We start from the raw sequence: 24,627 nt of genomic DNA, 5'->3' as shown, positions 1-24,627 counted from the left end.
ACTTTTGCTTTTACTTTTTCGACACTCTCGAAGCTTTGAATCTATTCCCGTAACAATCAGGTGAAGCCTCAGTGCTTCACGTGGCTTTATTTGCCCATCCCTAGTATTCTGTAACATCAGTCCACTGGAGACAAGTTTGCAGAACCCATGTGCAATTTATTGATAATCCAAAACAAAGACTTGACTTGGAACTATAAACTAAAACTTAAAGGAACACGCCGACTTAAGCTTATTCACCATATGAGCGGAGTGATTTGCTCGCAGCACCTGAGAAGCCCCGTGGTGAGGAGCAGAGAGTTCGCTCAGAGTTGGAGTAAATCACTCCGCAGAAGTAGCAGTGCTTCGCCTTCTGAGAATATAGTTCCCAGTATGTATATGGTAAGAAGATGGCTGTGTCTCATGTGACCTTGTTATTTGTACACGCTGTGACTATACAAATCACAACATGTAAATAGGAAAATGTTGGCATTATTTTGTCACTTATTGGGAGCAGTATGCTAGCTGAAGCCGTTTACCTTTGTGCTAAGCTAGGCTAGCAGTGGGTGCGTCAGACAGAGTTAGACCGAGATGAAAAGGGGATGTATGGACTTATCTACCTCAGGGGGATACGGTGAATAAGCTAAAGTCCCCAAAAGTCGGCGTGTTCCTTTAACCGCAAACAGAAAACTCACAAACAATATGTTACAACATCTATACAAAGATGCATGGCAAACATGAGGGCTTAAATACACACATGGACTAATCAGTAAACAAGACACACCTGTGAACATGATTAGACAATTACCCAATAACAAGACACATGAGACTAAGGAAGTCAGGATCACATGAGGGCAAGGGAATCACTTGACAAAACACATGACTGCGACATGAAACAAACCAAAAACCAAAACTAGACATTACAATTTGTCATTTTTAATAATATGAAAAAAATGCTTAACACCTCAAAACGCCTGTCACTCAATCAGAATCAAGCATGTAATGGATATCTGGGATAAATCTTTTGTAATGAACCCTGTGTGTGATCATTACAACTGAAAGGTACTTTTGATAGTAATAATAAAAATGATTTATGAATGTCACTCACTATAAAAACTAAATAAATGTAATTTCCATAATAGAACAACACAAATAGAACTTGAGAAAATAAACTTTCACAAAGGCTTGATTGATACTCTGTCTCCTGACGCTCCTAAATTAAACAAATGTTTGAGGACTTACAACCAGTATGTGAACTGTTGCACCAGGAAGAATAAGACATTAGACAAGTGTTATAGCAACGTTAAAGACACTTTCTCTGCCTCCACGTTGCCTCCATTGGGAGGATCAGATCATAACGTTTTTAATCTTCGACCCAAATATCAAAGACTTTGTGGGAAATTAAAAGACAAATGAAGGTAGATAAGGCCCTATATAAACAAAAAATATAACAGGGAAATTCTAAACAGGCCCGAGAAAGACGATGGTTGTTGGATGGTTATTGGATGATGGATCATTAAGACGATGATTAGTATAGGGAAGCATAACACAAACATAACAGCTGCAGATGGAAAGAATGGAGACCTAGAATTAGTCAATAGGCTAAATCGTATTTTTATTTTATTTTTCACGTTTTGAGGGGAATAGTGAAGACAGTAATTGTGCGTTCACACCGCCACCGGCGAGAGCGTCAAAGTGGCCGGAAGTCATTAATTTTCAATGCGAGTCGCGGCGAGCTCCGGCGAGGGCGGCGCGACGCGACACTTCTTGGACGGCGAGAGTGGCAAGAAGAGTTGGAAGTCAGGTCAACTTTATGGTAATGAGCTATGATGCGGATCGGCGGCAACCAATCGGCCGGCGATAGCCATGACGTCACTGCTATGCGACCAGGAAGTATAAAAAGAGTGCATAGAGAACATGTCATCCACTTCTTTGTCTGAAGGGACTGTGCAAGCAGCCCGGAGGAATGGCGATGAGACGAAGTGTCTCGTTCCCTGTTCTCAGGGAGCAAGCGTTACAGTCATAACCTGAGACTTTCTCTTTCAAAAGGGAAACTCGCACTGCATCCTGAGACACATTGGGGAACGAAATACCCACACTGCCATGCTGAGGGGATGTATGCCAATCATGGCTGTGACAAGCACAAACACATTTAACTCAGAGTTAAATCCCCCTACTGGAACACATCATGCTGTTAGTAGCTCTACCCCCTAAGGCCACTGCCCGAGCTTCATGCTTAATGAGGAAGCACCTTCGTGATTTTACACCAAGGACTTGATCCAGAGCCAGCTCAAAGGCCTGGACACCACAGCCCAACTTAGAGGGGGGTTCCTTTAAGGGAGTATGGCCCAGACCCATTTGGCCCTAGGCTGCTACTTTCAGGGGGACCAGTGTCAACCCCTATACCAGGGAGGCTATCATGCTTTATTAGCTGAAGCCAGCAACCTGTGTTTTTTTTTTTTTTTTTTTTTTTAGATCCTGACCCCACTCTAACCAGCAATAAATAGCTCCTTCACAGGACTATGGGAAGTCAGGTCAACTTTATGGTAATGAGCTATGACGCGGTTCGGCGGCAACCAATCGGAATGTAGTCCTCCGCTTGAGAGGATTCCAGAGAATGCAGTCAAGTAATTAGATCTACGTCAGAGTGTCCCCGCATCTTTCTACGGCGTCGTTGGCAGGGCGGTGAGAGCGAATTTTGCCGCTCTCGCCAGCGGTGGTGTGAATGCACAGTAATAATATAAGAACTTCCTTGACACAGACTAATAATTTCACCATCAAAGAAGCTGATGTCTAGAAACTCAGAACTGTAATATACAAAAGAGCCCTGGGGCCTGATAACATCTGGTCAAATGTTAAATAACTGTGCTGAGCAATATTGTCCCCAGCTTTTACTTTGCTGTTCCAAACATCTTTAGATCAGCACATATTACCAACTGTTTAGAAAACTTCAACTATTACACCTGTTCCTAAGATCAACAAACCACAAGAGCTTGATGACTACCTACCAATCTCATTAACCTCTCTGCTGACTAAATGCTTTGAAAGGCTTGTTAAAAGGTATGTAATGCTACTCAACACTCATTTAATCCTTTTCAATTCACTCATTATTCCTGTAAGATAGTAGATGATGCAATTCCAACATTGTTGCATCGTTTACTCATATTTTGAGGTTTCCAAAAATCATGTGAAAATGTAAGAGAAAATAAGAGACTCTAAAACATCTCACTGTTACTGATATCTCATGCAGCTCAAAGTATTATGGGTAAAATCTTTCTACAGTCTATTCTGAAACATCAACACAGTTTCAATGATGATCCAATATCAACCCAAAACCCAGGATAGAGCGGCTGAGTGAATGTGGTCTGGACTGTGTGGATGAGGCTCATTGTGTCAGAGACGCTGTAGAAGGACAGAGTTCCTGCACTGTGATCCACATACACTCCTATTCTACTGCTGATGGACACTATAGGTAGTTCAATCCGTATGTTATTGTGTCTAAAAGCGAAACTGGAGGAAGAGCAGTCCAATCTCCAGGACTGATCATTACGTCCAAACAAACACGGATAAAACCATCTCTTCCTGCTGATGCTCTTATATGACACTGATATAAACACACGTCCACGCCACTCAATCTCCCAGTAACAGCGTCCAAACACACTCTCGCTACACAACACCTGACGCCACCAATCAAATCTGTCTGGATGATCAGGATATGGCTGCTCTATGTCAGTGTAAGTAATCACTCTGTTCCTCTTAGACAGATGGAGGTGATAATTCACTGTGTTCAGATCCAGAGAAAGCTGATGGGAATCTGATGGAAAGAAAACGTCTCAGGTTATAACAGTAACCCTTGTTCCCTGAGAACAGGGAACGAGACACTGCGTCATGAGACACGATTTGCACAGGATATCTGATCAGCTATAATGAAACACTGCTGATATACTGAACTTTGAGGCCATAAAGAGTTCAGTTACATTAAAAGATCATAGAGATTCATAATTTCTGTTTATGATGTGTTCCCTTTCGAAAGGGAACTTGCACTGCATCCGGAGACACATTGGGGGAACGCCTCAGCGTGACTGATGACTGAAGTACTGTATAATCATGGCAATCGTATTGGCCGGCAACAGCCATGACGTCACCGCTATGCGACCAGGAAGTATAAAAAGAGTGCATAGAGAACATGTCATCCACTTCTTCGTCTGAAGGGACTGTGCAGGCAGCCCGGAGGCATGGCGATGAGATGAAGTGTCTCGTTCCCTGTTCTCAGGGAACAAGGATTCAGACATCCCAACCTGCAAAAAGTCATTTCAGGGAGGTACCCCAACCCACCCCCAACCAAAAAAAAAAAAATTTGTATATATATGTCCCTTCAGACGAAGAAGTGGATGACATGTTCTCTATGCACTCTTTTTATACTTATATATATATATATATATATAGCCTAAGCATAATATATTATTTCTATAGGCCCATGCAATTACTTGTTAATTATGTTAAAATATGTAGATTACTTTGACTATTTATATAAGCTGCTTGTACTATTTATGTAAACTGCTTTTATTTATATTTATATCCAATATCCATTGGAGCTTTAAACAGGTCAAAGGAGTTTGTTGTTTTCATGTAGCCTTGGCAACGAGCCGGCCTGAATAATATGCGCATGAAATTAAACCTGTTGAACTCACCTCAACATGTCTTTTTACAATCATTTAACCGGCCATGAGCAATGCTGAAGTCACTGTTACAAACTGTACAGAGTGCAAGACTATCATTACTCTTATAAGACAGGGGTACACTTTCGTGTAGCCTGGCGTAAAATCTATCTTATACTTTCGTTTTTTGTGGCACTCTTCCTCTGCCATGGCGCTCCTGTTTCTAGATACACTGAACTGATTTTCAGTTCAGGAGAAGAGATAAAAGCCTGCCCACACTGACAATTGATTGGTTGATTTACCGAAACAGGCCAATCAGGATGCTCTCTAGCTTACAGGCACACACACGCAAGGTCTCTCGCTCCCTCTCTGCCGTGCGCGTGCTACACAGTCTCTGTCTCGCATGCGCGCTCTTGCTCGCTCGCTCTAGATTCCAGGAGATTTTAACTCATTTGCGGGCATCAGGGAGCCGCTATCAATATGCGGGAGACTCCCGGAACTTCCGGGAGACTTGGGATGTGTGAGGATTACAGTCATAACCCGAGATGTTCTCTTTCAAAAGGGTAACTCGCACTGCATCCTGAGACACATTGGGGAACGAAATACCCACGCTGCCATGCTGAGGGGATGTATGCCAATCATGGCTGTGACAAGCACAAACACATTTAACTCAGAGTTAAATCCCCCTACTGGAATGCATCAGGCTGTTAGTAGCTAAGGCCACTGCCCGAGCTTCATGCTTAATGAGGAAGCACCTTTGTGATTTTACACCAAGGACTTGATCCAGAGCCAGCTCAAAGGCCTGGACACCACAGCCCAACTTAGAGGGGGGTTCCTTTAAGGGAGTATGGCCCAGACCCATTGGGTCCTAGGCTGCTACTTTCAGGGAGACCAGTGTCAACCCCTATACCAGGGAGGCTATCATGCTCTATTAGCTGAAGCCAGCAAAAAAACAAACATTTTTTTAAGATCCTGACCACAGTCTCTAACCAGCGATAAATTGCTCCTTCACAGGGCTATGGGAAGTGGAGGCCTCAGCAGGTGACTCTAGAAGAAGAGGAGGCCTGCCACACTCTCACAATGTGGGACAACAGCTCAGATATGCACAGCGCAGAGCTCAGGGCAGTAGCACCTCACTGCAGTACATGAGATCCAGGGGGCGGAGTTGGATCCAGATTTAAGGGGAGGAGATTGATAGGTTTAGGGGTGGGTTTAGGGATCAGGGGGTGGAGATGGGTAGGTTTAGGTATATGTAAGGTGGGAGGAGTCGGATCTGGATCCAACTCCTCCCCCTGGATTTTGTGTTCTGCAGTGAGGACCATCTCGCTCAGGGAGTGAAGAACAGCTCTCTGTTATTGAGTGGGCCTTTTTCTCTAACTCTACCTGCAAAGCTATCTGCATGGAGGCCTCAGCAGAATGACTCTTGAAGACTGTCACATGTTTGAGGATAGCTAGGCTCAAATATCACAGAGCTCAGGGAGCCAGGGGCCTAAAGAACAGCTCTCTGTTAACAAGAGGGCCCTTTCCTCTAACTCTACCTGCAAAGCTGTTTGCATAGAGGCCTCAGCAAAAATGACTCTTTTAAGGAAGTGGAGGCCTTCCATACTCACAGCAGAGAGTTCTAGTGTTTTCCTCTTACCACATGAAAAAAGGCTAAGCTTAGATATGTGACCCTGGACCACAAAACTAGTCACATATGTCAATTTTTTGATATTGAGATTAATACACCACCCGGAAGCTGAATACATAAGCTTTCCATTGATGTATGGTTTGTTAGCATAGGACAACATTTGGCCGAGATACGACTATTTGAAAATTTCTATACTGTGTAGAAATACCCTCTAAACCGAGAGGAGTACTATCTATGTTTCTTGGAAACAACATCATGGAGGCTCCTGCAGGGCCTCACCATACAATGCTGAACTCAGAGCCCTGGGGAGCTTCTAACACAATGCTGTTAGGAGGTTATACACCTGCTCAACCTGAGGCGCTTACTGTACAAGAGGCCCGGAAAGGGCCAATGGCTCACATACAGCTCTGAGAGGTTCATGAACCAGACTGCTTACATAAATCAGTAGTGATTTTTAGTTTAGCCCAGGGCTCCAGGCTCTCTAGAATGAGAGGAGTAATGTTAGCTTGACCTGAGCATGTTCAATGTTCAGTAAGCATGTCATTCAGCTCTATGAGCACTCTCACAAGAGTGAACCTGACCATAGTCTGTAACCCAGAGACATATTGGCCTCCACAGGGCTATGGGGAGCGGAGGCCTCAGCAGGAAGACTTTAAAAGAAGAGGCCTGCCACACTCACACTGATGTGGTCTTTGCACAACAAATCCATGTGGAAAAACAGCTAAGTTTAGATACATACTTAGAGCTCAGGGAGCGAGGGGCTTAAGAACAATTATCTGTTTTATTAATAGAGAGAGGCCTCTTCTAAACTCTACTTGCAAAAAAGACAAAAACTGTTTGCATGGCACTCTGGAGGATGGATGCCTCAACATGATGACTCTCTAATAAGAGGAGGCCTACACAACGGGACTTGCTAAATTTATAGTCACTCTGTCAAAGCTCTAGAGAGTGAAGGCCTCAGAAGATAACTCTCTGGATTGAGAGGAAGCCTAACCATGCCTCTAGCCCCACAGGGAGGCTTAGCCTACTACCTGTGCTACTTTATTATCCCTTATAATGTAAATGTATAAATCTGGGCAATGAGAGACTCAGAATTCAAACTCTCAGTTTTTAAATGAGAGGTTCACATACAGCCCTAAGTGCAGCTCTGGTGAGGCTAGTGAGCCTAAGACCTTCTGCCACTATAGCCCATGTTTTTGGTTAACTTTAAGCCGGAGGCCAAATAACCCTCTGATTTTTTTTTTTTTTTTTTTTTAGGGAACGGCCTAACTACATTCTAATTAACTGGAGAAGGCTAAGAGTACCAGCTACTCTGTTAACAACACTGTGAGGGTAAAGGGAACTGTTTTTCACTATTTTGTACTATGCCTGATGTTGTAGATGAGGGGGGAAAGAGGAAGAGGAGGGTGGACACAGGGAAGGAGGCGATTTATCTGGCTCTGCCCACGCCAGGACACTCACAACTGGTCTGGGCCACTTCCCTGACACCCTGCTTCTTCCTCCTTGACTCGCGCCATCTCAGAGACCTGCTCCTAGCGGGAGGAGGGGCACGAGCTGCGACAGATTCCCTCTGGCCATGCTTTCGGTCCTCGAACTGAGATGGACCAGGGCCCCCAGGCTGTTTGGGTGTGAACTCAGACTGGCGCGGTATGTTAAGATTTGTACGCGGCTGAGCGCGCCTTCGCCTCCCTGAACTTTCCGACCACTGCCTCAACGGAGGTCCCAAAAAAGTTCAGCCTTCTCTTTTTCCCCAATGCTCGCAAAGTTCATCCACAGATGCCTCTCCATGGCCACCATAGCCACCATCGATCGACCGATCGCGGTGGCAGTCCATTTGGTGGCACGGAGGTCGAGGTCTGTTGTGCGGTGCAACTCAGCCAGTGCCCCCGGTGTTAGACCTGGCCCTGGTCCAAGTCCCTTAGTGTACCTAGAAACCTCTTACACAGGTCGGAACACTTCCTGAAAAGTTTGTTAGCCATTATTTTTACTTCACAGTACCAGCAAAACTGTCCCTGAAGACAAAAAGAGTATGACATGTTCTCTAGGCGCCCTTTTTATACTTCCTGGTCGCACTAGCGGTGACGTCATGGCTGTCGCCATGCAGCCAATACGATTGCCGTGATTATACAGTACTTTAGTCAATAGTCATGCTGAGGCGTTCCCCCAATGTGTCTCCGGATGCAGTGCAAGTTCCCTTTCAAAAGGGAACACATCATAAACAGGAATTATGAATCTCTATGATCTTTTAATGTAACTGAACTCTTTATGGCCTCAAAGTTCAGTATATCAGCAGTGTTTCATTATAGCTGATCAGATATCCTGTGCAAATCATCATTTACATGATCAAGTATAAAACTCTTTTAATATGATTATTTTACCTTCCACAGGAAGAACCTGAACACATTCAGTGAGTTTTTCTGCTTGTTTTCTTAGTGACTTACATTGTAGGAAGCCATTCCTGGTCTTGGGGTTCATGTTGGTGAATGTGACTATGGAAATAAACAGACATGTACATTACAGATAAAATGCATCCATTTCTAAGACGTTTCTAATCTGATACAAGATGATGGAGGACTTCAGAGAACAGATGAATCTCCAGATGCCTCATATATAAAACACACATATCAGATTCAATCCTAAATTCCAATGTGTGGTAAGGTGGGTAAGTCCCCTCCCATGTATTTAGAGTGACAGCCTATCAGCACCCGATTTCTGTCTATTTAAGACTGTACTTATGCTACCTGGGTATGCGTCATTGCTAGCTCCGCCCCTTGGTGCGTGCGCACTGACATTCAATGATATGTTTTTAGCTGTCTGGCTAAGCTGTCCGGCTAATGTTTGGAGTGGGATTCTGTAAAAGTAAAACCTTATTTATTGTAGCTGGACTAGTGTTTGGTTTGCGGTTCCGTGGTGGTGTGAAGGCTCTTATTATCCCCAGGTAGGTGAAGTTTGAATATTTGTTGGTGTGTAAGTCATGCTGTTTACGGTAATTTGCTTGCTTTTTATTCCAGTTGGCTTATTTCCAGCTACATGCATAAACTGCTTTGAGCAATCGTACGCGTGTATGTCTATGCGTGTCTGTGACTATTATGTATAGTTATTGTTTTAAACAATATTTTACTCAATTGAGCAAACCAACTTCTGTTTCTAGCAGATAATTGATTCCCTTGAGGGCATTCTGTCTTAATGGGGACGTTGGGGTGATCGTTTCCTGCATAAAGGCTATTTATGCCTGGCTCACACTACAGGAGTTTTAAAATCCTAACCGATTATAAAATCTGGTTGCAGCACACACTTAAGGAGAATCTTTGCAGATTTTCTTCCCTCAAATCTTAAAGGAACACGCCGACTTTTTGGGACTTTAGCTTATTCACCGTATCCCCCAGAGTTAGATAAGTCCATACATACCTTTTTCATCTCCGTGCGTGTTGTAACTCTGTCTGACGCACCCACCGCTAGCCTAGCTTAGCACAAAGACTGGAGATAAACGGCTCCAGCTAGCATACTGATTAGAGCCCTGCATGGGGCAAAAAATCCAGCACTAACCGAGACCTGGCCCGTGGTGTTCAAGCCCTAATCCGGCCCCAGCCCGAAAATGTCTGCAATTTTTCAGCCCCAACCCGACGATGCGCCATTGGAATGCGCCATTTCGCATTCCACTTCTTGCGCATATTTTCATGACAAAATGTGGTTTTGGGACTGGATAGAGTCGTTGGGTGACAGAGTTCTGCCAAAGTTTAAAGTTGTGTAGTGTGAACTAGGCATTATGTGTCGCTTCATGATCAATGGCATTGATTCCTTGTATTGACCAGCGCTGATGCCATTCATTAGACATATCCTTAAATGTTATCCTTAAATGGACGGCGGGAAAAAATTGGCGGTAAAAAAAAAAAATATATATATATATATATATATATATATATATACAGTGAGGAAAATAAGTATTTGAACACCCTGCTCTTTTGCAAGTTCTCCCACTTGGAAATCATGGAGGGGTCTGAAATTGTCATCGTAGGTGCATGTCCAATGTGAGAGACATAATCAAAAAAAAAAAAATCCAGAAATCACAATGTATGATTTTTTAACTATTTATTTGTATGATACAGCTGCAAATAAGTATTTGAACACCTGAGAAAATCAATGTTAATATTTGGTACAGTAGCCTTTGTTTGCAATTACAGAGGTCAAACGTTTCCTGTAGTTTTTCACCAGGTTTGCACACACTGCAGGAGGGATTTTGGCCCACTCCTCCACACAGATCTTCTCTAGATCAGTCAGGTTTCTGGGCTGTCGCTGAGAAACACGGAGTTTGAGCTCCCTCCAAAGATTCTCTATTGGGTTTAGGTCTGGAGACTGGCTAGGCCACGCCAGAACCTTGATATGCTTCTTACAGAGCCACTCCTTGGTTATCCTGGCTGTGTGCTTCGGGTCATTGTCATGTTGGAAGACCCAGCCTCAACCCATCTTCAATGCTCTAACTGAGGGAAGTTACTGTATATATATATATATATATATATACACACACACACATACAGTGAGGAAAATAAGTATTTGAACACCCTGCTATTTTGCAAGTTCTCCCACTTGGAAATCATGGAGGGGTCTGAAATTGTCATCGTAGGTGCATGTCCACTGTGAGAGACATAATCTAAAAAAAAAAATCCAGAAATCACAATATATGATTTTTTAACTATTTATTTGTATGATACAGCTGCAAATAAGTATTTGAACACCTGTCTATCAGCTAGAATTCTGACCCTCAAAGACCTGTTAGTCTGCCTTTAAAATGTCCACCTCCACTCCATTTATTATCCTAAATTAGATGCACCTGTTTGAGGTCGTTAGCTGCATAAAGACACCTGTCCACCCCATACAATCAGTAAGAATCCAACTACTAACATGGCCAAGACCAAAGAGCTGTCCAAAGACACTAGAGACAAAATTGTACACCTCCACAAGGCTGGAAAGGGCAACGGGGAAATTGCCAAGCAGCTTGGTGAAAAAAGGTCCACTGTTGGAGCAATCATTAGAAAATGGAAGAAGCTAAACATGACTGTCAATCTCCCTTGGACTGGGGCTCCATGCAAGATCTCACCTTGTGGGGTCTCAGTGATCCTAAGAAAGGTGAGAAATCAGCCCAGAACTACACGGGAGGAGCTGGTCAATGACCTGAAAAGAGCTGGGACCACCGTTTCCAAGGTTACTGTTGGTAATACACTAAGACGTCATGGTTTGAAATCATGCATGGCACGGAAGGTTCCCCTGCTTAAACCAGCACATGTCAAGGCCCGTCTTAAGTTTGCCAATGACCATTTGGATGATCCAGAGGAGTCATGGGAGAAAGTCATGTGGTCAGATGAGACCAAAATAGAACTTTTTGGTCATAATTCCACTAAACGTGTTTGGAGGAAGAAGAATGATGAGTACCATCCCAAGAACACCATCCCTACTGTGAAGCATGGGGGTGGTAGCATCATGCTTTGGGGGTGTTTTTCTGCACATGGTACAGGGCGACTGCACTGTATTAAGGAGAGGATGACCGGGGCCATGTATTGCGAGATTTTGGGGAACAACCTCCTTCCCTCAGTTAGAGCATTGAAGATGGGTTGAGGCTGGGTCTTCCAACATGACAATGACCCGAAGCACACAGCCAGGATAACCAAGGAGTGGCTCTGTAAGAAACATATCAAGGTTCTGGCGTGGCCTAGCCAGTCTCCAGACCTAAACCCAATAGAGAATCTTTGGAGGGAGCTCAAACTCTGTGTTTCTCAGCGACAGCCCAGAAACCTGACTGATCTAGAGAAGATCTGTGTGGAGGAGTGGGCCAAAATCCCTCCTGCAGTGTGTGCAAACCTGGTGAAAAACTACAGGAAACGTTTGACCTCTGTAATTGCAAACAAAGGCTACTGTACCAAATATTAACATTGATTTTCTCAGGTGTTCAAATACTTATTTGCAGCTTTATCATACAAATAAATAGTTAAAAAATCATACATTGTGATTTCTGGATTTTTTTTTTTTTAGATTATGTCTCTCACAGTGGACATGCACCTACGATGACAATTTCAGACCCCTCCATGATTTCTAAGTGGGAGAACTTGCAAAATAGCAGGGTGTTCAAATACTTATTTTCCTCACTGTGTATATATATATATATATATATATATATATATATATATATATATATATATATATATATATATATATATTGTTTGCGCAATGATCTGTTTAGAACCCCGAAAAAAAAAAAAAAAGAATATGGGTGAAAGGATGGTTAAGCACGTGCGGGCAGCACGGATTGTCTGTCAGAGAGAGTTGGAGGTGAGTAAAACATTATAATAAAAAAGCAGCTGTCTGTTGTGGTTTGGCAACGATGGTTACAAATACCTAAAAAAGGCTTTTGTAATGTCATAACAAGCTGATCATTGGCTGTTGCCCGTCGCGACACGTGACACCACAGGCTATCGAGTTGGCCGACAGCTCCAGATATTTGGCATGCTAGATATTTGTCTGGCGTCGGCAACGCGTCGGCGATGTGTCAGCGAGCGTTTTTTATGCGTCGTTAAGTATTTCACACTTAAAGATTGGCGAACGCGGATCACCTGCAGATTTGCACGCGATTACAGCCCGACCTGTCGGCGAGCTCGTTAACTTGCAAATCGGGCTTACATCTGGCTTAAAATCCTGTAGTGTGAACTAGCCATAAGCTTCAGCATTGCCCATGTGCCGCATTGCTGCTCAGCTGGGCCTTGTAAAGTGGAGCTCAAAGTTCAAAATAAATATTAAAATAATTAACAGCTTGTTTCATTACATCTATCTTTGAATGAATCCGGGGTGTTTTTTGTTTTTGTTTTTTGTTTTTTACATTTCCATTGAATGAACAGTTTAATGATGACTCACTCAAGTGAGACTTTTAGTTTCGTCTTTGTACCTGCTGACCACAGCGTAACACTTATTTATTTAGCAATAAATAAATGGAGATAATAACGCATACCGCGCTGTTCACTCAAAATTACCTCAAGGTAAATTCCTTCACCATGACAGCCCTACTTGTTTCCTATTGGCTATTTTGACAGTAGCCTAGTGAAGTAATCACAGTGTTGCTCATCCTGATTTAAAATCCTAAATATCAAACATTTGATGTGATCGGGGTTAGCCTGATTTGTGTGAGAGCAGATCGGGAGGTGCAAGATTCGATCTGTGAACACCTGCGCTGAACATCGGAACCGATCGAGGTCATCAACAAGATTTTTTCTCAGATTCTCGGGAGTGGAAAATCGGGGATAAATCGGCCTAAAACTCCTGTAGTGTGAGCCAGGCATACATTCTGTATTCACGCTAAAACTGGCGGCTGGAGTAGGACTGTTGAGTCCCTTATTGCCGCATGTGCCAGAGTTGTGCAATCGAACCTCCTCTGCCTTCAGTCAGTATTGTTACTGGCTGCGTGTGAGCGTTCATTTATTGTTTTCCTTTGTTTTTATATTTGTTTCCGTTTTGTATTTTCAGTTATGTTTTTCATGGTATGATTTGTTTTGTTTATTGTATTTTCTTTTATGATGTAGTGCTTTTGTCTTTTTGTCTTTGTTTGATGATGATTATTTTGTGATTTATTCATTTGCAATCTTTTTGCTTCATGATTTTTCTTGTCTGCAAGTCAGAGCTCAATTGTGGTGAGTTTTGCATCAACATTCTTGAACTCTATTTATTATTATTATTATTTGGTTCCAGTATCATTTGTGTACAGTTGATTCATTGGTTAATTGTATTTTTCTGTGTGTTTATTTTAGGCTGACGGGCCCCGGGTTGGGAGGCTAGCTTTTCTTCCCTTCTGGTGGTGGTATTTCAAGCATGGAGTGTGGTTTGCCTTTTAAAACCGCCCACCTGACTGGGAGTCTGTGTGTGCGCGTGTGTGTGGTTTTTGTGTTGTAACAACTGTTCATTGGCATTAATTCAAAGACATTGTGAATAAATGCATAGTACTATCAGGCGCAGGTTGGACAGCTAGAGAAAGTTTGCCGGTGTCCTGAAGAACGACGAGTGAGAAAGTGAGAGAGATGATGCGCCATGTTTTGTGCTCCATTTTATTTGTGTTGTTTTGTTTAATAAATTTGAACTTAATCTTCATTTCATCACGCTTGTCTACGTTCTCGTATTTCAAGTCTGCAACATTTGGTGTAACTGTCAAAGGACATGTTTTTTGTTGAGATGTGTATTTATGTTTTTGTTATAAATTAATGTCAATTTGAGTTCTTTCAATTTTAAAACAGTTGTGATGTTTAGAAGTCTATATTTATAATGTATGCCCTTTGAGGTCTTTAAAGTCAGGGGTTCTTTAAGATTTACGTAGAAAACGTGATGTGTCACATGACCTAGTTCAGTTTGGAGCGGGTCTGCGTCATTATTTGGGTCAGAGTGAATATAGATGCAGAGAAGCGATGTAGTCTGAGAAGGAATTGCCTGATCTGCATGGTTTGAGAGGCGCACACGGTAATTTGCCTTTATTTCATAATGTTTATAGTGTTGTTTTATATTACTTTACGTGCACAATATGATGTGCTATTCATGATGTTGATTGTATTTCTGTTGCAACATTCACGTACATTTCATTGGACATTGGCTCGAGAGACTTGTGAAGGACTGAGAAATGCATATTTTGAGTATATGTTTTTATTTCTTGTAGTTTTCACGGTGTCTACGGTGTTTACTGAAGAGAGAGATACAAAATAAACTACAAAGACATCTGTATGAAGCGTGGCCTTTATTTCATCAGACCAATGCAGCTATAGTGAAAACGTGACGCCATTACAGTCGACAGCTTAAAGAGTGGAACGGCATCGGCTGGATGAGAAGAGGTAACGAGATCGCGGGCGCATCGCGTATAGAAGAGACGTCGGATACGAAGAGAAAGCTCCATCGCGGGACTATCGCGTGGAGAGAGAATGCGTCAGAGACGAGGCTTGTCTGCACGCAGTTATCACCGTCAGGGAAGTACCGCGACCCGACCAGTAGAGGGCGACATTTAACCGCGTAGACTACAGCTTCGCGAGTATCCTTTCTGCAGGCTTCAGAGAACAGTGTTTGTTTACTTCATTACTGTTACAAGCAGAAGAGTGCTGCTCTGCAATTAACAGCAGGTTAGACTGTGCTGCTTTTACATCTTTATGGACATAAACGAAGAAGAAAAAAGTAAAGAATTTATTTGTATTTATATTGTTTGATTTTACAGCCTAATTTGGTGTATGCTTTATAATTGACTTAGTGGTGAATAGTTACAAGGTTTTTTGATCTGAGAGTAGTAGTTAAGTAACACTAGTACTTTGCTAAAACTTTTGCAATGTCAGTTCGTGGAGAAAAATCACAATATGATGATTCAAGTGAACAAACTGAATCCCTTCAGGTAGAGTTGACTAGCTTAACTGAACAGTTAAGATTTCAAACTGATGATGCTGAAAGGGAAAGATTAGAGTCACTCATAGCTGATATTCATGCTAAAATACTTCAAATAGCAAAACCTACTGCTTCCACTTCAAGAAGAGATGAACCCAGGAAATCTTCACGAGAGAGAAAATTAACTCCAAAAATGCAAGAGCTTAAGCAGCAAGAAGTTTCTCAGAAGGAGAGTAAATTCTTCAAGTTGTATGAAAGCTGGAAAGAACAAGTAAGATCTACCCGTACCAAACTTAAGGATGAGTGCTCTGACCAAGACTTGGGTGACATGATGGACAGTGTTGAAGGGCTCGAAACTCAAGTGAAAAATGTGTACGAGCTTATACGATCTCAATCAGTACCTTCAACTGAGATTAGAAGAAAAATTGATTCCTGTACAGCAGTAACAACAGATTTGATGGGGCTGATGAAAGTACGTATGAGTGAAGTGGGACAGGAGGAATTTGATGCTAGTGCAGAAGATGCAAGAATTCGTATGGTGCTTGACAAAGAGTATGCTAAGTCAATATTTTCAGCTACAAGCTCCAAGTCTACAATTCGTAGTCACCGTTCAAGCTGCTCAGCAGGACAGCAAAGCATCTCCGCAAAAAGAGCAGAGTTTGCCGCACAGTTGGCTGCAAAGCAAGCAGAGATAAAGATGGAGGAGGCTATTGCTGCTCAAAAACAAGAACTTAAAAGATTGGAAAATGAGCGTGATCTTCAAGTAATAGCTGCAAAGCTCAAAGCATACTCTGAAGCTGACTCGGGTGAATTTAATAACGAAAGTAGAATAGCACGCAGTGAGGTAGCTAATTGTCCTCCAGTACCTTTTAAGGAAATTAAAGAGGAACAAATAACCCATTCTGATAGGGAAGCCTCAGTAGTACAAGCCCTACATGACACAATGGTTCTCAGCAGACTTCCTGCACCTGAGCCCTCAGTTTTCTCAGGGGACCCACTTAAGTTCTTAGAGTGGAGAACAAGTTTCAAGGCATTGATAGAACAGCGATGCACAAATTCAGCTGATAAGTTGTTCTATCTACAAAAATATGTCAGTGGTGAGGCACGATCTGTGTTGGAAGGAAGCTTCTACAGAAAGGACGATAAAGCCTATGATCAAGCATGGGAAGCTTTGAATTCTCGGTACGGCCATTCATTTGTAATTCAGCGTGCTTTTAGAGAAAAACTGAATAACTGGCCAAAGATTGGTTCAAGAGAATCAGTTAAACTGAGAGAGTTAAGTGACTTTCTGACTGCCTGCAGCAATGCCATGCCACATATCAAAGGGCTTCAGGTGTTAAATGACTGTGAAGAGAACCGAAAAATGCTACAAAAACTCCCTGATTGGGTGACGTCTCGTTGGAATCGCTATGTTACAATGCAGTTGAGACAAACAGAGGAATACCCTAATTTCAAGGAGTTTGCTGAATTTCTGGCTCAAGAAGCAGAAATAGCCTGCAACCCTGTAACATCCTTTCACGCCTTGAAACTCTCTGAAGAACGGCCATCTAGAGAAGTTAAGCGCTCAAGGGCTAATGCATTCATCACAAATGTGAAAGCATCAGACAAACCAAGTACAGTGCCGAAAACATACAGTGTTGAGAGAAGCAACTCAGTGGTTCCAAACAGACTCGATAAAGTAAGCGCAGCGCCTGTATGTTCATACCTAGTCACTTGCCGATGTTGTGGGGAAAGTCACTCCATATACAAATGTCAAACGTTTGCCAGTAAGTCGGTGGAGGACAAGAGAAAGTTCATATTTGACAATAACCTGTGCTTTGGCTGTCTTAGGAAAGGACACCATTCAAAGGATTGCAAGAGTAAAGCTACTTGTAGTATATGCAAGAAACATCATCCAACACCACTTCATGAAGACCGTCCGTCTTCTGCAGCACTTTCTCATGTTATGCAAACAGAAGAAAACACATCTTCCCTTTCCTGTTGTGTAGACAGTAGTAACGGTGGGAGCACATCAATGATAGTGCCTGTATGGATTTCTTCAATTGACAATCCTGAAAGAGAGACCTTAGTTTATGCCCTACAAGATACCCAGAGTAGCAACACCTTTGTAGACCAAGAGGTATGTGAGAGGATGGGGGTAGTTTCAGAGCCTGTCAAGTTAAAGCTTACTACAATGATAGGAAAGGATTCTGTCGTTCAAAGTGAAAGAGTTAGTGGGCTCAGAGTTAGAGGGTTTTCCTCTCATGGCCTAATAAATTTGCCACCTTCCTATACCAGAGATTTCATCCCACTTGAACGTTCCCACATTCCTACCTCTGAAACCGCAAAAAGGTGGATACATCTAAATAAAATAGCACAGGAAATACCAGAGCTGTTGGATTGTAAGGTTGGACTTCTGATTGGTTACGACTGCTCGAGAGCTTTGGCACCTCGACAAGTCATCACAGGAGGTGATAATGAGCCGTATGCCATCAGGACTGACCTGGGTTGGAGTATTGTTGGTAGTTCACCACAGGTTGTAAAGTCGACAGAAGTCACTGGTCTGTGTCATCGTGTATCTGTTAAGGAACTTCCAATACTGACTCCTGTTGCTGTCATCAGAGCCCTTGAATCAGACTTTAAAGATACAAACCCAAAGGAAAAGAGCATATCGCAAGACGATATACAGTTCATGCAATTACTGAATGAAAAAATTCATCAGAATACAGAGGGACACCTGGAGATGCCACTTCCCTTCAAGACACGCCCACAATTACCAGAAAATAAGCGGCTGGCTCTTGTGCGGCTGAAACGTTTGAAAGGAAAATTTGAGAAAAACCCCAAATTCAAGAGTGACTATGTTAAGTTTATGGAAAGTGTCTTCAATGATGGTGATGCGGAGAGAGCTGAACATCAACCCAAGGCAGGAAACGTCTGGTATATTCCTCACCAAGGGGTGTACCACCCTAGAAAGCCAGAGAAGATTAGAGTTGTGTTCGACTGCTCTGCCAAGTATGATGGCACCGCTTTAAATGATCACTTGCTAACTGGACCTGATCTCACTAATGGGCTTACAGGGGTACTCTGCAGGTTTCGCAAACATCCAGTCACAGTTATTTGTGATGTAGAAAGGATGTTCCACAGATTCCATGTGAGCCAGGAAGACAGAGACTACTTGCGGTTCCTGTGGTGGGAAAATGGCGATACAAATTTAGAGCCAAAGGAGTATCGCATGAAAGTCCATCTTTTCGGGGCAGCATCCTCACCTGGCTGCGCAAATTATGGAATGAAGTACCTTGCATGTCAGAATGAAAGAGAGTATCCTGCAGCAGCCAGTTTCATCAAAAAGAATTTCTATGTTGATGATGGGCTCATTAGTGTAGAAAATGTGGACGCAGCTATCAAACTAATCCAGGAAGCCCGAAATGTGTGTGCAAAAGGGAAATTGCGTCTACACAAGTTCATGTCCAACAACAGAACGGTTTTGGAGTCAATTCCTGTCAGCGAAAGAGCCAGCGAAGTTCAGGATGTGGACCTTGGTTCTGACGAACTCCCAGTTCAGACTGTGCTGGGGGTAAAGTGGAGTGTAAATAGTGACACCTTTTCCTTTAAAGTTGCCCTGGATGAAAAACCAGCAACACGGCGAGGAATCCTCTCCACTGTGGCTTCTGTGTTTGATCCACTAGGCTTCCTGGCTCCCTTCCTCCTATTAGGTAAAAAGATACTGCAGGAGATGTGCCAAAAGGGCATTGGATGGGATGAACCGCTGCCTGAAGAGTTAATGCCACAATGGACATGCTGGCTGAACGAGCTGAAGAACCTGCAAAATCTCCAGATTATGAGATGTTTTGCTCCTGAACATCTAGGGACTATTCAGAGGATCGAACTCCATCACTTTTCAGATGCGAGTAGCCATGGCTATGGTCAGTGCTCATATATCCGAGTGTTGAGTGAAGACAAAGTGCACTGCTCCTTTGTTATTGGCAAGGCAAGGGTTGCACCCACAAAAGTCGTGACCATACCAAGGCTTGAGTTGACAGCTGCGGTGATCTCTTCAGCAGTCAGTAGCATGTTAAAGGAGGAGCTGGAGCTCAAAATTGATCAAGAATATTTTTGGACAGACTCAAATGTAGTCTTAGGCTACATTAACAATGAAGCACGTAGGTTTCACGTGTTTGTGGCGAATCGAGTTCAAAGAATTCGTGAAACAACTGACCCTGCACAGTGGCATTATATAAACTCGGATCAAAATCCAGCGGATCATGCCTCCAGGGGCCTCAAGGTGTCAGATCTGATTCACTCAAATTGGCTAACGGGACCCAAGTTTCTTTGGGAAAAGGATATCATCACACCAAAGACAACTCCAGAGCTGCTTGTTGGTGATCCTGAAATCAGAACGACACAAATACTACAAACAAAGGTAGTAGAAGATGAGAATTTTTTGGAGAGGTTTAAGCGGTTTTCAAAATGGCACACAGCATTGAAAGTTGTTGCTCGTATCCAGCAATTAGCAAGATACAAAATCGTTCAACCCATAAATGTTGAAGACATGAGAAAGGCCAGTATTGTGCTTGTAAGATTGGCACAAAAGGATGCCTTCAAAGATGAGATGCAAAAACTGAGTCATGGCAAATTGCCACATTGTCATCCATTGTTCCAACTTGACCCGGTACTGCATGATGGTGTTCTGAGGGTGGGAGGGCGATTGATGAGAGCTTCCTTACCTCTTGACTCGAAACACCCAGCAATCCTCCCGAGAGATAGTGTAGTCACACGTCTTATCTTGAGTTACTGCCATGAAAAAACTCAGCACCAAGGCAGAGGGCAGACCCTCAATGAATTGAGAGCGAACGGTTACTGGGTTGTTGGTGGCAGCAAAGTTGTGGCAAATCACATTAAGCAATGTGTTACGTGTAGGCGAAATCGCAGGCCAACAGAGATGCAAAAGATGGCGGATCTACCAGCTAGCCGTGTTGATCCCTCTCCACCATTCTCTTATTGTGGGATGGATTGTTTCGGACCGTTTATCATCAAGCAAGGTCGTAAAGAGCATAAGAGATATGGTCTCATAATCACCTGTTTCTCCTCAAGAGCAATCCACATAGAGATGCTGGAAGATCTCACAACTGATGCCTTCATAAATGCCTTGCGGTGTTTTATAGCTATCCGTGGAGCTGTAAGAGAGATCAGATCGGATCAAGGGACAAATTTTGTTGGGGCGAAAAATGAGCTGACAAAAGCTTTGAAAGAATTGGACAAGGACAGATTGACTGCTTACCTATCCCAGAAGCAATGCGATTTCATAATGAACGTACCTGATGCCAGTCACATGGGAGGGGTTTGGGAAAGGCAGATCAGAACAGTTAGGAGTGTTCTAAGCTGCGTTCTTTCACAGAGCTCTGGAAGATTGGATGATGCTTCCTTAAGAACTTTCTTCTATGAAGCCATGTCAATCATTAATAGCCGCCCACTCACCACAGATACAATCAATGATCCCAAGGGGCTAGAGCCACTTACCCCAAACCATTTACTCACCATGAAAACCTCTGTTCCTCTGCCTCCACCAGGGAAATTTGTGCAAGAAGACCTGTACGGAAGAAAAAGGTGGCGCAGAGTACAATATCTGACAGAGCAATTTTGGAGTAGATGGAGGAAGGAATTTCTGTCAAACATCACTCTCAGACAACGGTGGCATACTCCAAGACGCAATGTGAAGATTGGGGATATCGTCATCATCAAGGAGGAAGGGGTTCCGCGCAATGAATGGAAACTTGGAAGAGTGCTTGATGTTTGTGAAGATGAAGATGGCCTGGTGCGAAAAACCACAATACAAATAGGAAATAGAAGGTTAGGGAAAGAGGGTCAGCGACTTACTAATCCATCCATTCTTGAACGTCCTATTCATAAATTAGTGGTACTTGTAGAAAACAATTAAATCTTATGCAATGGAACTAATCTCTTTACTCCTACACAAGTTGAGAGTTTGAAGTATTAAGAGTTTAAATATTAGACTTGATGCCAAGAGTCAGAGAACATTCTATTTGGTTCTGAAATTTGGTTTGTGAAATTACTAAATTTATTCAAACTTTTGCAAGTTTACAAGTTCATCATAAATGATAGTAATTTGGTGGGAGTGTAACTGTCAAAGGACATGTTTTTTGTTGAGATGTGTATTTATGTTTTTGTTATAAATTAATGTCAATTTGAGTTCTTTCAATTTTAAAACAGTTGTGATGTTTAGAAGTCTATATTTATAATGTATGCCCTTTGAGGTCTTTAAAGTCAGGGGTTCTTTAAGATTTACGTAGAAAACGTGATGTGTCACATGACCCAGTTCAGTTTGGAGCGGGTCTGCGTCATTATTTGGGTCAGAGTGAATATAGATGCAGAGAAGCGATGTAGTCTGAGAAGGAATTGCCTGATCTGCATGGTTTGAGAGGCGCACACGGTAATTTGCCTTTATTTCATAATGTTTATAGTGTTGTTTTATATTACTTTACGTGCACAATGTGATGTGCTATTCATGATGTTGATTGTATTTCTGTTGCAACATTCACGTACATTTCATTGGACATTGGCTCGAGAGACTTGTGAAGGACTGAGAAATGCATATTTTGAGTATATGTTTTTATTTCTTGTAGTTTTCACGGTGTCTACGGTGTTTACTGAAGAGAGAGATACAAAATAAACTACAAAGACATCTGTATGAAGCGTGGCCTTTATTTCATCAGACCAATGCAGCTATATTTGGATAAGTCACCTTCCAGCTAGCCTACCCCGCTACGGGTAGGTCTCAGCCGCTTGGTTATTTCTCTTTTTTGTGTGTGTGTGTTGGGATACTGAGCCGTATTGTAGCTCATTTGAGCGACATTCCTGCATTGTATTATTTAGATTTTTTTTTTTTTTTATCTCATATGTGAGATCAATCAACTCTTTTTGTAGTGATATCCACGTCCCTCTGCCCTTCATAGTACAAACCTGTGTGCCCTATACAATTGGGTAGTTTTTTCTCTAAAAAAGGGGTGGTGTAGTCAGCTTGTTACATTTTATTCCTAGTAAGGATTTGGTATCCCTACCGCCACACTACAAATGGATTTCATCCGTCAAATACACACTATATTGCCAAAAGTTTTGGGACGCCTTTAAACTTTACATGCGCCTTTACATGCACATGAAATTTAATGACATCCCATTCTTAATCTCTAGGGTTTAAAATGGAGTTGGCCCACCCTTTGCAGCTATAACAGCTTCAACTCTTCTGGGAAGGCTTTCCACAAGGTTTAGGAGTGTGTTTATGGGAATTTTTGACCATTCTTCTAGAACAGGGATGGGCAACTTCGGTCCTGGAGGGCCACTGTCCTACAGAGTTTAGCTTCAACCCTAATCAAACACACCTGAACAAGCTAATCAAGGTCCTCAGGATTACTAGAAAATTACAGGCAGGTGATTTTTTTAGGGTTGGAGCTAAACTCTGTAGGACAGTGGCCCTCCAGGACCGAAGTTGCCCATCCCTGTTCTAGAAGCTCATTTGTGAGGTCAGGCACTGATGCTGGACGAGAAGGCCTGGCTCACAGTCTCCGCTCTAATTCATCCCAAAGGTGATCTATCGGGTTGGGGTCAGGACTCTGTGCAGGCCAGTCCCTGTAGTTCCTCCACACCAAACTCGCTCACCCATGTCTTTATGGATCTTGCTTTGTGCCCTGGTGTGCAGTCATGTTGGACCAGGAAGGGGCCATCCCTAAACTGTTCCCACAAAGTTGGGAGCATGAAATTGTCCAAAATGTATTGGTATGCTGAAGCATTAAGAGTTCCTTTCACTGGAACTAAGGGGCCAAGCCCAACCCCTGAAAAAACATCCCCACACCATAATCCCCACTCCACCAAACTTTACACTTGGCACAATGCAGTCAGACGAGTACTGTTATCCTGGCAACCACCAAACCCAGACTTGTCCATTGGATTGCCAGACAGAGAAGTGTGATTCGACACTTCAGAGAACACGTCTCCACTGCTCTAGAGTCCAGTAGCGGCATGCTTTACACCACTGCATCCGACGCTTTGCATTGCACTTGGTGATGTAAGGCTTGGATGCAGCTGCTTGGCCATGGAAACTAGGGATGTCCCGATCCGATCACGTGATCGGAAATCGGGCCCGATCACGTGGTTTCAGACTCGATCGGAATCGGACGTTACCTCCCGATCAGGACTCGGATATATATGTATATATATTCTCATTATTATTTAACACATCTATAGTTATGCGGTGGCACAGAGTTACGCCGGTTTCACACTGCATGCTAGCAGAGCGTAAGCAGCGCAGGAGCAGTGCGTGGTGAGCAGGAGCAGGACACGTGCGTTTTGCTTTCACACTGGAAGCGTTTGTCACGGGCGGCTGAACCGCGGGTTGTGTACAGACAGAGTAGCCTACTCTATAATGGATAAGTTGGCATTGCTTTATTTCATTTTCAAATACATTTAAGAGAAAATACTTGTAAAGAAGCTTATTTTATTAATAATTTCATAAATATAACTTTTGGTTCATCTTTGTTTTTATTGTTCTGGCAACAAGTTTGTTTTTGGACATTTGTTTTCTTTTTAAATTGATGTTGGTCATTTGATCGACTGTTTAAAACACAATAGATATCATCAATGCACTTTTTGGATAAAACTGCGGTGTACTTTGGCCATGATCAATGCATATCACTTTAATTCAGCGTAAGCGATCGCGGCACTGCTGCTTCTGCTCTGCTCCTGCTACGCGCTGCCGCGCCGCCTCTGCGTGCGGTGTGAATGCTCTAATCTGTTAACATGGGCGCCGAAAAAAATACGCGCTGCACGCTCTGCTAACGCGTGCAGTGTGAAACCGGCGAGTGCAGTTCCTAAAAGCACATTACTGGCTTTGCAAACACTGTGGCACTTTATTTTTTTATTTGTTTACATGCCTGCTGGGTATTTTAAGTTGAGGTGCTATTTGTTTATATATTAGACTTTTTTTAT

At 42.8% G+C, this 24,627-nt stretch overlaps 2 protein-coding genes across 3 annotated transcripts in view; one reads left to right on the top strand and one right to left on the bottom strand.

Annotated features, from left to right (window-relative positions):
- Positions 1-896: 896 nt before the first annotated feature.
- Positions 897-24,627, bottom strand: part of LOC311093499 (tripartite motif-containing protein 16-like protein) — a 31,898-nt gene continuing 8,167 nt past the window's right edge. Inside the window, exons 5-6 of one of the 2 annotated variants that reach the window (XM_084130958.1) lie at positions 8,643-8,753; positions 897-3,790 (exon numbers count right to left, since the gene is read on the bottom strand). In XM_084130958.1, coding sequence (XP_083987084.1) covers positions 3,273-3,790; positions 8,643-8,753 — 629 coding nt within the window. In that variant the 3' untranslated portion in view covers positions 897-3,272. The remainder of the gene's footprint in view (positions 3,791-8,642; positions 8,754-24,627) is intronic. The other variant, XM_084130959.1, reaches the window with a different exon arrangement.
- On the top strand, positions 15,845-22,933 carry LOC311097327 (uncharacterized protein; the record flags this gene model as incomplete). The annotated part of the gene is made up of 2 exons (XM_084136911.1): positions 15,845-22,078; positions 22,272-22,933. The coding sequence occupies one exon, from the start codon at positions 15,845-15,847 to the stop codon at positions 21,563-21,565; it is 5,721 nt and encodes a 1,906-aa protein (XP_083993037.1). The 3' UTR covers positions 21,566-22,078; positions 22,272-22,933.

Source organism: Abramis brama (genome assembly GCF_963993115.1).
Source record: "Abramis brama genome assembly, chromosome: 1".
NCBI classification, from domain to species: Eukaryota; Metazoa; Chordata; class Actinopteri; order Cypriniformes; family Leuciscidae; genus Abramis; species Abramis brama.
This window is presented reverse-complemented; position numbering and strand designations above follow the sequence as displayed.